This window comes from Gopherus flavomarginatus, chromosome 1 (assembly GCF_025201925.1).
Source record: "Gopherus flavomarginatus isolate rGopFla2 chromosome 1, rGopFla2.mat.asm, whole genome shotgun sequence".
In the NCBI taxonomy this organism is placed as follows: domain Eukaryota; kingdom Metazoa; phylum Chordata; order Testudines; family Testudinidae; genus Gopherus; species Gopherus flavomarginatus.
Window position 1 is genome coordinate 339,331,965 of NC_066617.1, and position 13,356 is coordinate 339,345,320.

General features: G+C 42.1%; 1 protein-coding gene across 3 annotated transcripts in view; it reads right to left on the minus strand.

The window, feature by feature from the left end:
* DYNC2H1 (dynein cytoplasmic 2 heavy chain 1) overlaps positions 1-13,356 on the minus strand; it is a 421,699-nt gene that overhangs the window by 257,363 nt on the left and 150,980 nt on the right. For all 3 annotated transcript variants that reach the window (XR_007770188.1, XM_050927645.1, XM_050927637.1), the window contains exons 65-67: positions 11,690-11,813; positions 10,353-10,516; positions 8,681-8,800 (exon numbers count right to left, since the gene is read on the minus strand). Coding sequence is in view for 2 of the 3 variants with exons in the window: in XM_050927645.1 (XP_050783602.1) it covers positions 8,681-8,800; positions 10,353-10,516; positions 11,690-11,813 (408 nt within the window). In the remaining variant the exon portion in view is untranslated. The remainder of the gene's footprint in view (positions 1-8,680; positions 8,801-10,352; positions 10,517-11,689; positions 11,814-13,356) is intronic.

Genomic DNA, 13,356 nt, shown 5'->3' on the forward strand with positions numbered 1-13,356 from the left:
ACGGCAGCTTTCTCGCACCACTCCAAGTGGCTACCTAGCGTGCGCAGCCAACTGTCCCTCAGTTCCTTCTCTATCCCATAGGATTGGTGTGAAACTCTGAAGTAGAGGGGAGGGGGGATAGTGAAGCACCCACAACCATCTCGAAGAACCTCAGTTACTGCACAAGGTGAGTTACCTTCTCTTCTTCTTTGAGAAGAAGGTGACTGTTGAGTACTGCCCCTTAGTGGAGGAGAGAGGGTTCGGAGTTGGTTTATGTATGGTGGATAGCACTGAGAGTCCAAACTGAGCGTCTACAGTTGATTGTTGTTCTAAAGTATAGTGTTTAGTAAAGGTATGGGCGGATGCTCAGGTAGCTGCTTTGCAAATGTCCAATATTAAATGATGGGCACATTGTTGAGAAAGACCACAGATATTAACATTGCTCTGGTGGAGTTTGTGCATACTCCGGAGGGAGCTGTCAGATAGTGGTTTTGGTAACACAACTGGATACATGTCAATATAGATTTGAATAGTCTTTGTTTGGATATAGTTTGACCCTTTGATCATTCTGTTGTGGAGAAAAAGAGTCTGGATGATTTTCTAAATGTTTTTGTTCTTTCTATATAGAACGCGAGAACTCTGTGGACATCTAACGTGTGAAGGGAGGCCTCCCCGCTGTCTGTGTGTGGTTTCTGGAAGAATATAGGTAAGTAAATTGAATTCTTTAAATGGAATGTTGATGCGACCTGGATATGAATTTAGAGTGTGGTCACAGAATTATTCTCTCTTTGAGGAATGCGGTGTAAGGTAGGTGTGCCATTAGGGCACCTAGTTCTCCCACCCTTCTTGCTAATGTGATGGCTACTAGGAAGGACACCTCCATAGATAAGTGTAACAATGAACAGGTTACAAGTGGTTCAAACAGTTTGCCCATGAGAGCACGGAGAACAAGGCTGAGGACCCACACAGGGGTCAGGTCTCTTAGTGTGGGATAGGTGTTATCTATGCCTATAAGGAAGCATTTAGTCAATGGATAAGCAAATACGGTGAATCCATCCACCTTGCTGTGGAAGGAGGTGATGGAAGCCAAATGTATTCTGAGTGAGCTGGTTGATAACCCATATTTTTAAAGTGCCAGCATATAATCAAGGAGACGAGGTAACTGGGCCGACTGTGGAACAATATGGTTGTCTTGACACCAGGTACAGAATCGGTTGAGCTTAGGCATATACATCTTTCTCGTTGTTAGTCTGCGGCTGTTCAGTAGTATGTCTTGTACTTCAGTAGAACATTCCCTCTCGAGCCCTTTCATCCATGGAGTAACCAGGCCTTGAGGTGGAGTACGACAATGTTGGGGTGATAGATATGTCCCGCATCCTGTGTCAGCAGATGAGGCACTAGGGGAAGGGTTTGTGCTGGTTTCACTGCCATCTGTCTCAATTACGAAAATCATGTTTCTCTGGCCAATGTTGGTGCAATGAGAATGACCCTGGATTTGTCTTGCCTAATCTCGTGAAGGACGCAACTCAGCAATGGAACTGGAGGGAAGGCATACAATAGTGGAGCTTCCCATTTCAGAAAGAACGTGTTGCCCCAAGAGTTGTGCCCCAATCCGGCCTTGACATTGTGGGCAGTAGCAAATAGGTCTACTGTGGGGAATCCCCATTGTCTGAATATGACTTTGAGGATTCTGGGAACCATCTTCCACTCATGGGCTTGGGAGAAGTCTCTGCTTAGTTGATCCATTGTTGCAATCTGGTGTCCAGGCAAATAGGATGCCAGAATGTGTATGTTGTTGGTGATGCACCATTGCCAGAGCCGAACTGCTTCTGAACAGAGGGGATAAGATTGACCCCTCCTTGACAGTTTATATAGTACATAGTTGCTAGACTGTCCATGAGAATCTTGATGGTCTTGCTGTGTATTAGAGGAAGAAAGTGCTGGCAAGCATTCTGGACTGCCCTTAAATCCAGTAAGTTTATATGGGGATTGGATTCCGCTAGTGACCAGCAACCCTGGATGGTATTGTCGTGTAAGTTTGCCCCCCAAGCCAGGAGGGAAGCATCTGTGGTGATCGTCATAGATGGAGCTTTTTGTAGGAAGGGGACACCTGAGCATGTCCACTATGTGAGCAAGTCCTTTACTCTGCAGGACATTGTGAGACATCTGTTGAGGGAGTGTCTGCAGAATATAGACCATGTGGAGCCAGGCCTATAAACATCTCATGTGGAGCCTGATATATTTTACAACAAATGTTGCAGTCGCCATGTGCCCCAAAAGTTTTAAGCATGTTCTGGTGGACGTTTGTGGGACGCCCCTCACTGTTGTAATTAGATTGGTTAGGTTAGGAAGCGTTGTTGGGGTAATCTCGCTGTCATGTTGAGACAGTAGAAATGTGCCCCTAAAAACTCTCACTGTTGTGTAAGTATCAGGGTGGACTCCTGAAGATTTATTTGTAAGCCAAAGGCCGTAAAAAGGGTTATTGTCATGTGAATGGCGCTCGTTGCTGCCTGATGTATTGGTGCCTTTAGAAGGCAGTCATCCAAATATGGAAAGATCCTCACTCCCTGCCTGCAGAGGTGAGCAGCCACAATGGTGAGAACCTTGGAAAACACCCTTGGAGTGGTGAACAGGCCAAAAGAAAGCACTCTGTATTGGAAATGTTGTTTCCCTAGGGTGAAGTGCAGGAGTCATCCGTGCACTGGGTGGATGGTAACATGAAAGTAAGCGTCTTGTAGACTGAGGGCCAAGAGCCAATCTCCTTTCTGCAATGCCAGAATTACTGTGGATAGAGTCACCATTTTGAAAGGGTGTGTTCTCACAAACTTGTTGAATTTTCATAAATCCAGGATGGGACTCCACCCTCGTTTTTTTTTTTTCCTGAGTGAGAAAATAATGGGATAAAACCCTCTCCCCTTGTGTTGAACTGGTACAGGTTCTATGGTGGTGGTTTATATCCTGTTGTAACAGGCGCTCGTGAAAGAGGTTCCAGAGGAGGGACAGGGAAGGGGAACGGGTAGGTGGGATAGAAATAAAGGGGATGGAGTAACCCTGCTGGATAATTTCCAGAACCCATTTGTCTGTAGTGATGGTCTTCCAAACTGGGTAATATGGTAACAGACGGTCTCCAAATGGGCTGGAGATAAGATGTAATCCAGAATTAGGAATGTGGGGTTCTCGTGTCCTCAACCAACACCTCAAAATGTTTGCCTGGAAGTAGATGGTTCAGACTTGGACGCCTGATCTTGGGGCTGCCGGCATTGGTCATAGTGTCATTGGGGTTGAGTGTATGGGGCAGTGCGGAATCGTGGATTGTAAATTCTGCCCTGTTTCTGTTTATTTGGAGGGACATAAATTCCAAGTGTCTTCAAGGTTGCCTGGGAGTCCTTTAAGGTGTGCAAGGACATGTCAGTTTTGTCTGCAAACAGTTTTTGGCCTCCAAAAGGTAAGTCCTCAACTGTGGCTTGACCTTCCCTCGGAAATAGACAGATGTAGCCAGGAAGTGTGATGCATGACGACGGATGTAGCTATTGAACATGCTGCCGTATCTGCAGAATTGAGAGAAGCCTCAAGGGCCGTTCTGGCAATGAGGGAAATCTCCACGATGTTAGCCTTATATTGTTCTCATTTGTCATCTGGAAGCTGTTCAATAAAAATTGACATTTGAGAGAACAGGTTGCATATGTATTTTGCCATTTAGAACAAGTAGTTAGCTATGCAGAGGGTAGCTGATGAGTAGGCTTTCCACCTGAAAAGGTCTAACCTTTTCCAGTCCTTGTCATACGGGATGGTTCTAAATTGATGTCGCTTTCCCCTTTGATTATCTGCTTCTATCATCAATGAGTTTGGGGTAGGGTGGGTGAATAAAAACTCAGTTCCTTTTCTGGGACATAATACTTCTTGTCAGATCTTTTACAAGAAGGTGGGGCTGTGGCAGGTGTCTGACAGATTATTTTGGCCAGATCCATTATGGCTGCATTAATAGGCAATGCAATCTTCGCTGATGTGGATGCTTGAAGTATGAGTTTGTGCTAGGTCTCCGGTAGCTCTGCTAGTGAGATGTTCAGGGATTCAGCTACTCATTTGAAGAGGTCCTGGAAGGATTTGAAATCATCCCCCAAGGTGAGGGGGATGGAATTATTGTGTCATCTGGCGATGAAGATGAAATGTGTGTGGGTGGAAGGGTATCACCCTCAGGTGCATCTTCAGGTTCCTCTACCTCCTCATCCAGCACTTCCGAAGAAGCTGGTGCAGGAGGTGACAGAGAGCAAGTTGTTCTGGATCTAAATGGGTTGGGAGGGGTGAGGTTTTGGGCCCTATATAATGCCAATGGGTCCAGCATGCCCAGTTGGGTGGAAAGGCCATGTGAGGCAGTACCAATAGCGGAGGCTGCCCACCTTATGCATCTATAGACATGCGGTGCTGAGAGGGTCCCAGTTTAGGTGAGGAATAGCAAGGGGTGCAGATCCCTGCCTCATCCTCTTCTTCCTCATCGCTGGAGAAAGGAGGAACTGAGCCAACAGGAGTAGCAACCAGGCTTGGTCCTACTCTCACTGGGGTACCATTGGTGCCAAATAGCAGAGTCCCAGATGTTGAGGTAACAAGTAGGCCCACCTGTCTAATGAATTGCTGTAGCACTTGGAAGATCGACACCAAGGACAGCAGAATGCTCTGGCTGGGAATCTGGGTGAGAGCTGTGGGTCCTGCTGACTTGCTGCATTGTGTAGGGGCAGCAAGTGGCGCCACTGAGCTGCTTGGTGCCAAGGTTCTCTTTGGCTCTGTCAGTGCCAAGCTGGAAGGCTTGGCTTTAGTGCGCAGAGTGCTATGAGAGCTAGCCCGCACCAGGTCTTTAGCTCCTCAGGAAGTCTCAGGACTGGATGTTCCCGGTGCCTCATGGTCCAGCGCTCTCAGTGCCTTCGGTACCGGGGCAGATTTTGACTTTGGAGATTCTCGCTGTGGCAAAGACTGAGACCAGTTATTTGCAGCCTTTTTAGGAGCAAACTCCTTAGTAGTTATTTTGGAGGTAGAACCCCGTCAGACGCTTCCTCTGGAGACTGTTGGCCAGGAGATGTCCTGGACTCAGGGTCAGAGGCTTGTCTGAGGGATTTCTCCATCAGGAGTTTTAACTGGAGATCCCTGATCTTCCTCGTCCTAACACTCAGTTTTTTTGCAGTGGGGAAACTTCTGAGTAATGTGTGTCTCCCCTAAGCATCGAACACACTGCGTGTGGCCATCAGAGACCAGTACAGAAAGCCTGCAGGTCAGGCAGTGTTTAAAGCCAGGAGAGCCTGGCATACCTCATTGGATCTTAGTTTTGAAGTAGAAATGGGAATAATCTCATTCTGTCCCTCTTCTGTTTTTCGTGGGGAAGGGGGACAACTGGTTTTTTTTTAAACTAAGATAAATAAGAAATAGGAGAAATAAAGGAATAAGATGCTATTAGCTGGGGGAGACCTCAAAATAATATCTAATAATAATATCTAATAATATCTAAAGTTATAAGGGGCGCTGCAGTTGCTCCAACTCAAGCCAAAGGCGGTACAGAAGGAACTGAGGGACGGTTGGCTGCGCACACTAGGTAGCCACCTGGTGCAGCGTAAAACGGCTGCCACGCATGTGCGGCCAACCGGGGCACTTTTACTACAAATCTCTGATTACAAGCACAGGGCACCAAGACACTTAACTTAGAGCACTCACAGGGACACTCTGTGATGTTGCACTCCATAATGCTTTATGGAAATATGCTTATGAATGTAAATATGACATGACTGGAATATGTTTTATGCTACATATGCTATGTAACATATCTCTGCAAAGGTTATGGTCTACTGAATACATTCATGCTATTTGTATTCATGTATCATTTTTGTACTCAAAGTTATGAATATTGGCTATGTACTTGTTTAAATTTAAATAGCCTCAGAGAAGCAGTTGGTCAGCTTCCTGAGAAAAGACTATTCTCAGTAAGTGCCCAGTCAAGACACACTTAAGCCAACAATGAACTTGGAGACACCAATCCACATCTGAGCTTTCCCAGGAATGTGGCTTGGCTGGCAAGGAACTCAGTCATGCATGGACATGTGACTTGCCCATGTGACTCCAAAACTCCACTTTGTAGCTGGATTCTACACAGGGGGAGGGAGGGGTGTCCACCCACAAGAGAAAGTCTATTTAAACCCCTGGGAAACCCCCCAATTTGGTATTCAGCTGGCTCAAGAGACAGCCTCTCCACCCCCAAAGGATACATGAAACTAGAACAAAGGACAGTAACCACAGGAAGTGTGAGCGACTGCTGGACCCAGACTAGAAGGAGACTAGTCTGTAAAAGGAAGCTTACTGGAATACCTCTGAGGATGAGGTTTTGTCTGTATTCAGTTTTCTTACTGTATTTGGCATAGACTTGCATGTTCTATTTTATTTTGCTTGGTAATTCACTTTGTTCTGTCTGTTACTACTTGGAACCACTTAAACCCTACTTTCTGTATTTAATAAAATCACTTTTACTTATTATTTAACCCAGAGTGTGCATTAATACCTGGGGAGGGGGGGCAAACAGCTGTGCATATCTCTCTATCAGTGTTATAGAGGTTGAACAATTTTTGAGTTTACCCTGCATAAGCTTTATACAGGGTGAAACGGATTTATTTGGGGTTTGGACCCCATTGGGAGTTGGGCATCTGAGTGTTAAAGATAGTAACACTTCTTAATCTGCTTTCAGTTAAGCCTGCAGTTTAAGAGATGTGGTTCTGTGTTTGTAGCTGGTAAGTGAGTCTGGCACAACCAGGCAAGGTTCTGGAGTCCCAAGCTGGCATGGAAAGCAGGGGCAGAAGTAGTCTCAGCACATCAGTTGGCAGTTCCCAAGGGGTTTTCTGTGATCCAACCTATTACACACTCCTCTAATAAGAACATCTAATTATCTCTAAATGCACTATTTAATTTCACTATTTCTGGCACACTCTCTAGTCAGACAATACTGCAAAATTTGACTCTTGCCAGTTAATTTTTTACTCCCTTTTCCCTGTCCCCATCTGAAATGATAACTCAGACCTCACCACAGAACAAGTGTGACATACGTGCTCTACAGTTCTAACTTCCCTTCTGAAATTAGCTAATTAAAGCTTACAATATATCTGCAACTATAGTAATGATGTTAGTATTTACTGCAGTACGAAACTTTAATAAGAAACATTGCTGACTTGCAAGGACATAGTCAACTTATCAATGTTTTCATCCCAATGTCTTTTTGAAAGGTTGACTGCATGTAATGGTCCTGTTTAAAAAGTAAGTAAGTAATTAATAGGTTCTGTTACTTAGATACACTTTTTATCTTTTTTTTCCCAAATTGCATTGTAAAAGGCTTCTGCTGACTTAAAAAAAAAATCATAGTAGAATTATTCTCATGAAAAATAATAATAATTAGGCAGATTTCCTCAAATCTATCAACAGCTCTAACAATATATCAAGAGAATACCAAAGAATGTAGGGATGTAACAGAATTGGTAGAACCTAAAACCAGTGAATTAGAGGGCCTGATTCTACTCTCACTGAAGCAAACGGTAAAGCCCCTATTGAATTAATGGTGCAAGATGATACCCAGAATGTCCAATTCAATGTCTCTTAAAAGCAACATAAAGATTTCTTTGACTTTAATAGGCATTGGAGTAGGCCCATATTCTGCAAGACTAGTACAATAAAAAGCATATAATCAGACTGTGATCCCCTTACTCCTAATAGTAAGCAGATACTCACAAGAGTACCCCCATTGATTCCAGTGGGATGACTCATAAAAAGAAACTGCTCCCTGATGAGAGTAAGGAGTTCACAATCTGGCACAAAGCCTTTATGGCTGAAAAGCGACAGAAAACAAAATTCACTGTTTCCTAAAATGTACTGTACCTAATAAGGCTTATTACACACACAAAAAGACAGCTGCACGGCTTGAAACAAATTGTTGGATGTTTTCACAAATGCATCAACTGTGCAGAAACTTTATCCTCTTCCTTTGAGATTATCCTTACTTCTCCAGGTGTACCATTGGATTCAGGTCGTGTTCTTTTTCATTAGAATCAAAATCCAACAGAATATTTAGAAAACCAACTTCAAAATAACAGAAGGAAAACAGAACTCAAAAGAAAATTATGGCTCATAGGCAACGAGTACCTCTATACCAATGGTAGAGTATTAAAAGTGAGAATTTTTCTAATTTGTTTTCACATTTTAATTTTTTGAGATCTTACACATTTCCTGTATTTATTTACAGAAGGCACAAAAGTAATGCACATCCATGTCTCTGCACATCCTAATGGATTTTTTTTTTTTTAATTTCTACCATTTCAACCTACATATCTTGATTCAGTGGCAGTACATATTCTTGTGACTGTCTCCAGATCTAAAATTTGGCAATTTTTCATCACTCAAAATAAGAGAAAAAGAAACAGTATAATCCATATTTTGTAAACTAACAAACATTTTCCTTTTTCAAGCACTAACGGGATATTTGACCCTAATGTGGTTGTGAAAATCCTGAATGTCCTGAAATGCTACAATTCACCCTGAGTTTACACATTTCCTTTCCCCATCCCTCTAAACAAATTCTCAAGCTCATTATTGCTATTAACAATTTTAGCACCTGGCTTTTAAACAGATATCAGTATTAGATCTACTATGTTAATCTGAAATCAGTAGGACATATTTATTTTACCTCCAAAAGAGATTCCTCAAGTTTAGCTAATTGTATCTTCTTGTCTTCTTCTTGTTGCAACAGTTTTGTCTTCTGTTCTTCCAAATCTGGTTTTTCGTGCTGGATAGTTAAAGCTAAAAGCTAAGAGGAAAGCAACATAATCAACAAGAAGGAGAATATTAACCTCAGTAATACATATGCATCAATTTTGGCCATGTATGTTAGCCAATGTTTTTAACGCATGCTTAAACACTAGATAGTTCAGTATCGTAGCCCTTGTGTATGTAAAATACCGTGATGATAAACAAAATACATTATGAGAACAGAGGAAAGAATGGACTTCAAAGGCTACATCTACACTCCAAGCTAGGGGCGTGATGCCCAGCTCATGTAGACTTACTCATGCTAGCTCTCTGAAATAAGCTAAAATAATAGTGTACCTACTGAAGCACAGGGGCAGTAGCAAGGGATAGTCAGATGCAGGGGCAGCTCCAGGCACCAGCACATCAAGCGCGTGCCTGGGGTGGCAAGCCACAGGGGGCGCTCTGCCGGTAGCCGCAAGGGCGGCAGTTAGGTTGCCTTTGGCGGCATGCCTGCGGAGGGTCCGCTGGTCCTGCGGCTTCGACGGACCTCCCGTAGGCTGCCGCCGAATCCGCGGGACCGGGGACCTCCCGCAGGCAAGCCGCCAAAGGCAGTCTGCCTGCCATGCTTGGAGCGGCAAAATACCTAGAGCTGCCCCTGGCCAGATAAAGTAAAAACCCACCAGAATCCCAAGGTATGTTTATCTGCACTGGGAAGCATGCACCTAACTCATAACGTAGACGTAACCAACAAGTAGATCCAACAAGAAATAATGGTAATTTCTTCCCTGTTTATCTGGCTTCTTCCAGCAACTTTATACTACCCAAACAGTCCTCCTACCAATGCTGCTCAGTTGTTCTCCTGTTTTCAGCAGGCAAAGATGAGTTGTATGTCTGCTTAGTGTTTTACCTTTTTCTCCAATGTCAAATTTTATGTTTGTTAGTTTTGAATAAACTAGCTTCCCAAGGAGTATTGTTTTGAAATGATGAGGGTTTTTATTTTCTAATTCCTCCTTTTTTCTAGTGGCCCTCTATTTGTCCCACTTTTCTCTAAATGTCATAAACCAAAGTCTCAGCAGCTGCCAGCAATTTGGTGGAAGACCTAACACATTCAGTCTTAAGGTTTCATTGATCTCTTCTTGACCACGAATATAAAGTATTTTGAGACCAGCAGTACAGTTTGGCAAGGATAGAAGTCTGGAGAACTGTTTTGCTAAAATTTTAAAAGCACCATGAATGCTCTTACAAATGCAACTAATAATTTAGGGTTTAATCTGATTCAGTTGAAGTCAATGGAGAACTTCCACTTACTTCAATAGGTGTAAAATGGATGAAGACTGTTACCACCTGCCAGTCTATGATTTGCTTGTAAGGTATGTTAAAAAAAAAGTTACAATTTTTATTTTAATTTAATTATTTTAATAATTATTTTATTGTTTAAATTTTTGTGCTGCATTATATCCCCATAGCTCTCACAACAAATTGGAGATTGCAGCTATATTCCATAAACAGGGGCCTCTGCCAGGTCAGAAGTCAAGGTGTATCCAGAGATGAATGCAGCCCAATGTCTATTAATTATTATTATTTTATTATAAGAAATGTTAAATGCATACCTGTCCTCTTAAACCGCTTCTTGTAGTAGTAAAGTTAACTTCAGTAATAATGGAAGCTGCATCAGGTGGAATAAAGGGATTTGGGTTTCGCGTTGACAGAAATAGGCGGAATTCTTCATTATAGTCAATAATTTTGTCACCTATTTGTACAGCATATCGTGGTCCTATTAAAAATACATACATATTATCCTAAGTTTGATTAGGAAATTCCAGAATTGTCTGAAAATAAATACCTACTATGTGAAAAAACTTGAGAACCAAATGTTAGGTTTAGTTTAAAAGAAATAGTCTTATAAAACTAACAAAACCATTTTCATAAATATTATAAAAAATAAATTAAAAGATTTTTATGAGATGAACTTTCCCCTGTATGGTTGGAAATAAAAATACAGCAGCATCCTAGAAGTGCATTAGAACCAGATACTAAAAAGACTCAGACCAGTCTGCTTTTGGGTGAATACCACCTGGTCCTGGTGATTTATTACTGATTAATTTATCAATTCGTACCAAAACCTCCTCTAATGACACCTCAAACTGGGACAGTTCCTCAGATCTGTCCCCTAAAAAGAATGGCTCAGGTTTGGGAATTTCCCTCACATCCTCAGCTATGAAGACCAATGCAAAGAATTCATTTAGTTTCTCCGCAATGGCCATATTGTCCTTTAGTGTTCCTTCAGCATCTTGATCGTCCAGTGGTCCCACAGGTTGTTTAGCAGGTTTCCTGTTTCTGATGACTTAAAAAAATTCTTGCTATTACTTTTTGAGTCTTTGGCTAGTGTTCTTCAAATTCTTTTTTGGCCTTGGCTATCTTCCTGAATATACTATGAAATGTATATCAGTTTTTCGTGCATTTTATCCCACCAGCTCACTGGATCTCATAGCCTGTGGATAACTATTTTCCCACTCCATCCTCATTTTGATGTTTCTCTTTTCCTGTAGTTTTCTAAGAAAATTAAAGAGAAACTGCAATAATTAACAATCTAAAAAGCTGATTTCCAGCCTTAAGTTAAAGCACTTCATTTTTGAACTCTGTAAGGGTCAGAGATCCCAAACAAAAGCACGTGCTTCAAAGTACGACTAGAAAGTCAACTTAAACTTTAGAATGATTCAATGTGTCTTGTTTTATCCTATTTGACAGAACTTTAAATATGTTTAAATATTTCTAACACAGATCGCACATTACATGAGTAGTGGAAGGTAAACATAAAAGAGCAAAATCCTAACCAACATTCATGTATCTATAAAGTAGTAAGTTAAAAATTAGATTCTGTACTATGTACATTGATTTAATTCACAGATATCTAAAACAGCTCTCCCTCAAACTGTCAGGCATTTACCTTGAGCAACAAGATCTTTTCTTAACAGCGGATAAAGAACTGGCTCTACTCCATCCATCTCCTGTAGAATAAGTGTTTTCCCAAATCTCACTGCCAGCTCAAGAGCAGTAATGAAGCTAGCATCCTGTGTAAAAAAATTAATGCCTATTAATGTATTTAGCTCCTTAATATTAATATATTTCTTAGTCAATTGTGGAAACATTAAATATTGTGCAAAGAATCTATCTCTCTTTAAGAATGCACATCGTAAGATTATTTGGTCAAAAAAAGTATTGTAGTTAGCCGTAACTGTTATACATTAAATATATTTGTCTCTGCATATTCACAGTCTAAGAATAACATGTCCTGCCAAGCAAGTCACTGAAGAATTTAAAGCAGTAAAACTGAAATGCAAGGGACATCAGATCAAGTGATCTGCAACCAAGAGCACAAAACACATTTTTACTTGACTATCTTTTGGTACCTCTCTACTACCAGTGCCATGGAGTATATATCCCATGCAGGCCCAGCAACCAAGGGGTTAATTCAGGTACTACAGCCAGACAGGCTTATGGTGATTAACTTGGAACTCAGTGGAGTGAGCAGGCCTGCCTTCCCCTACTGAACCCTGGGAGATTTAAGACCTGAAGGAGTTTCCAGACCCCCTAAGCACTAGGACCAGCTGACCCAACCAAGTATAAGGGGAAAACCCATATACCCCGGGGGGACTCAGGCAACAGGAACTGACTGACTGACCCACTAGAGGGAGTGAATTCTGGGGCAATGCTCCATCTGGCCAAAAGCAGTTCTGTTGCATCAATTCACCAGCTCACAACCAGGAAACATTATTAATAGTCGAAAACAGAGAGGAACTGATAGGGGCTATGCCAATTTGCAGATGCAGTATATCTGGGAATAACTATTATGTAGTCTTCTTTTCTTCTTTGTGAAGTTGTATCTGTGGATCTCCACTGTAGCAGTCCAGCAAACATTGACACTGCTGAACAGTAGACATACTACCTATTCAAGAGAATAAGCACTGCTCTCCCAAAATTAGCATCTGCTCATGTCTCAGAATAATGGAAGAGTGGCATGAACTTCACATGCCACCTTTCCAAATTTCATCTTTAGACATATTGTAAAGACAAACTGTAAAGCTGTTACTACTCTAGGAGAACCTGAGGACCCTGAGTCCTTCTTGCACACACAATCTGATGAAGCTTAGATAGTTTCTGCCACAAAATAGCAAGGTCTTTGGTTCTCTCTTCAACACCACAAAATGGCTTTCAAGTAGACTCTCTGAAGGGTATAGTTGTTAGGATCCTAACAAGGACAGTCAGGACACAGGATCAGAGCTGAGTCAAACTAGAGGCTGACAGTAGTGAAGGAATTCATAGTGAGGTTCCAGGACAGGGTCGATACCAAGATTCACAGTCTGAGTCGGGTTTCAGGGTCCAGTTCAGAAGGCGAAGTCCAAATCAAGCCAAAGTCAAAGCCAAGAACTCAAGAGCAAGGAACAGGAATGGTCATCACAGCTACAGGATATCCACACTGTTGCCTGGACATTCCTGGAATGCCCATTGGGTTTATATATGGTGAAGAGCCAATCAGGAGCAATGAGGCTGCTGCCTGTCAGACTCCTTGAGGCAAGACTATCCATGGTTTATGTCCACAGCAGATCATGAGCA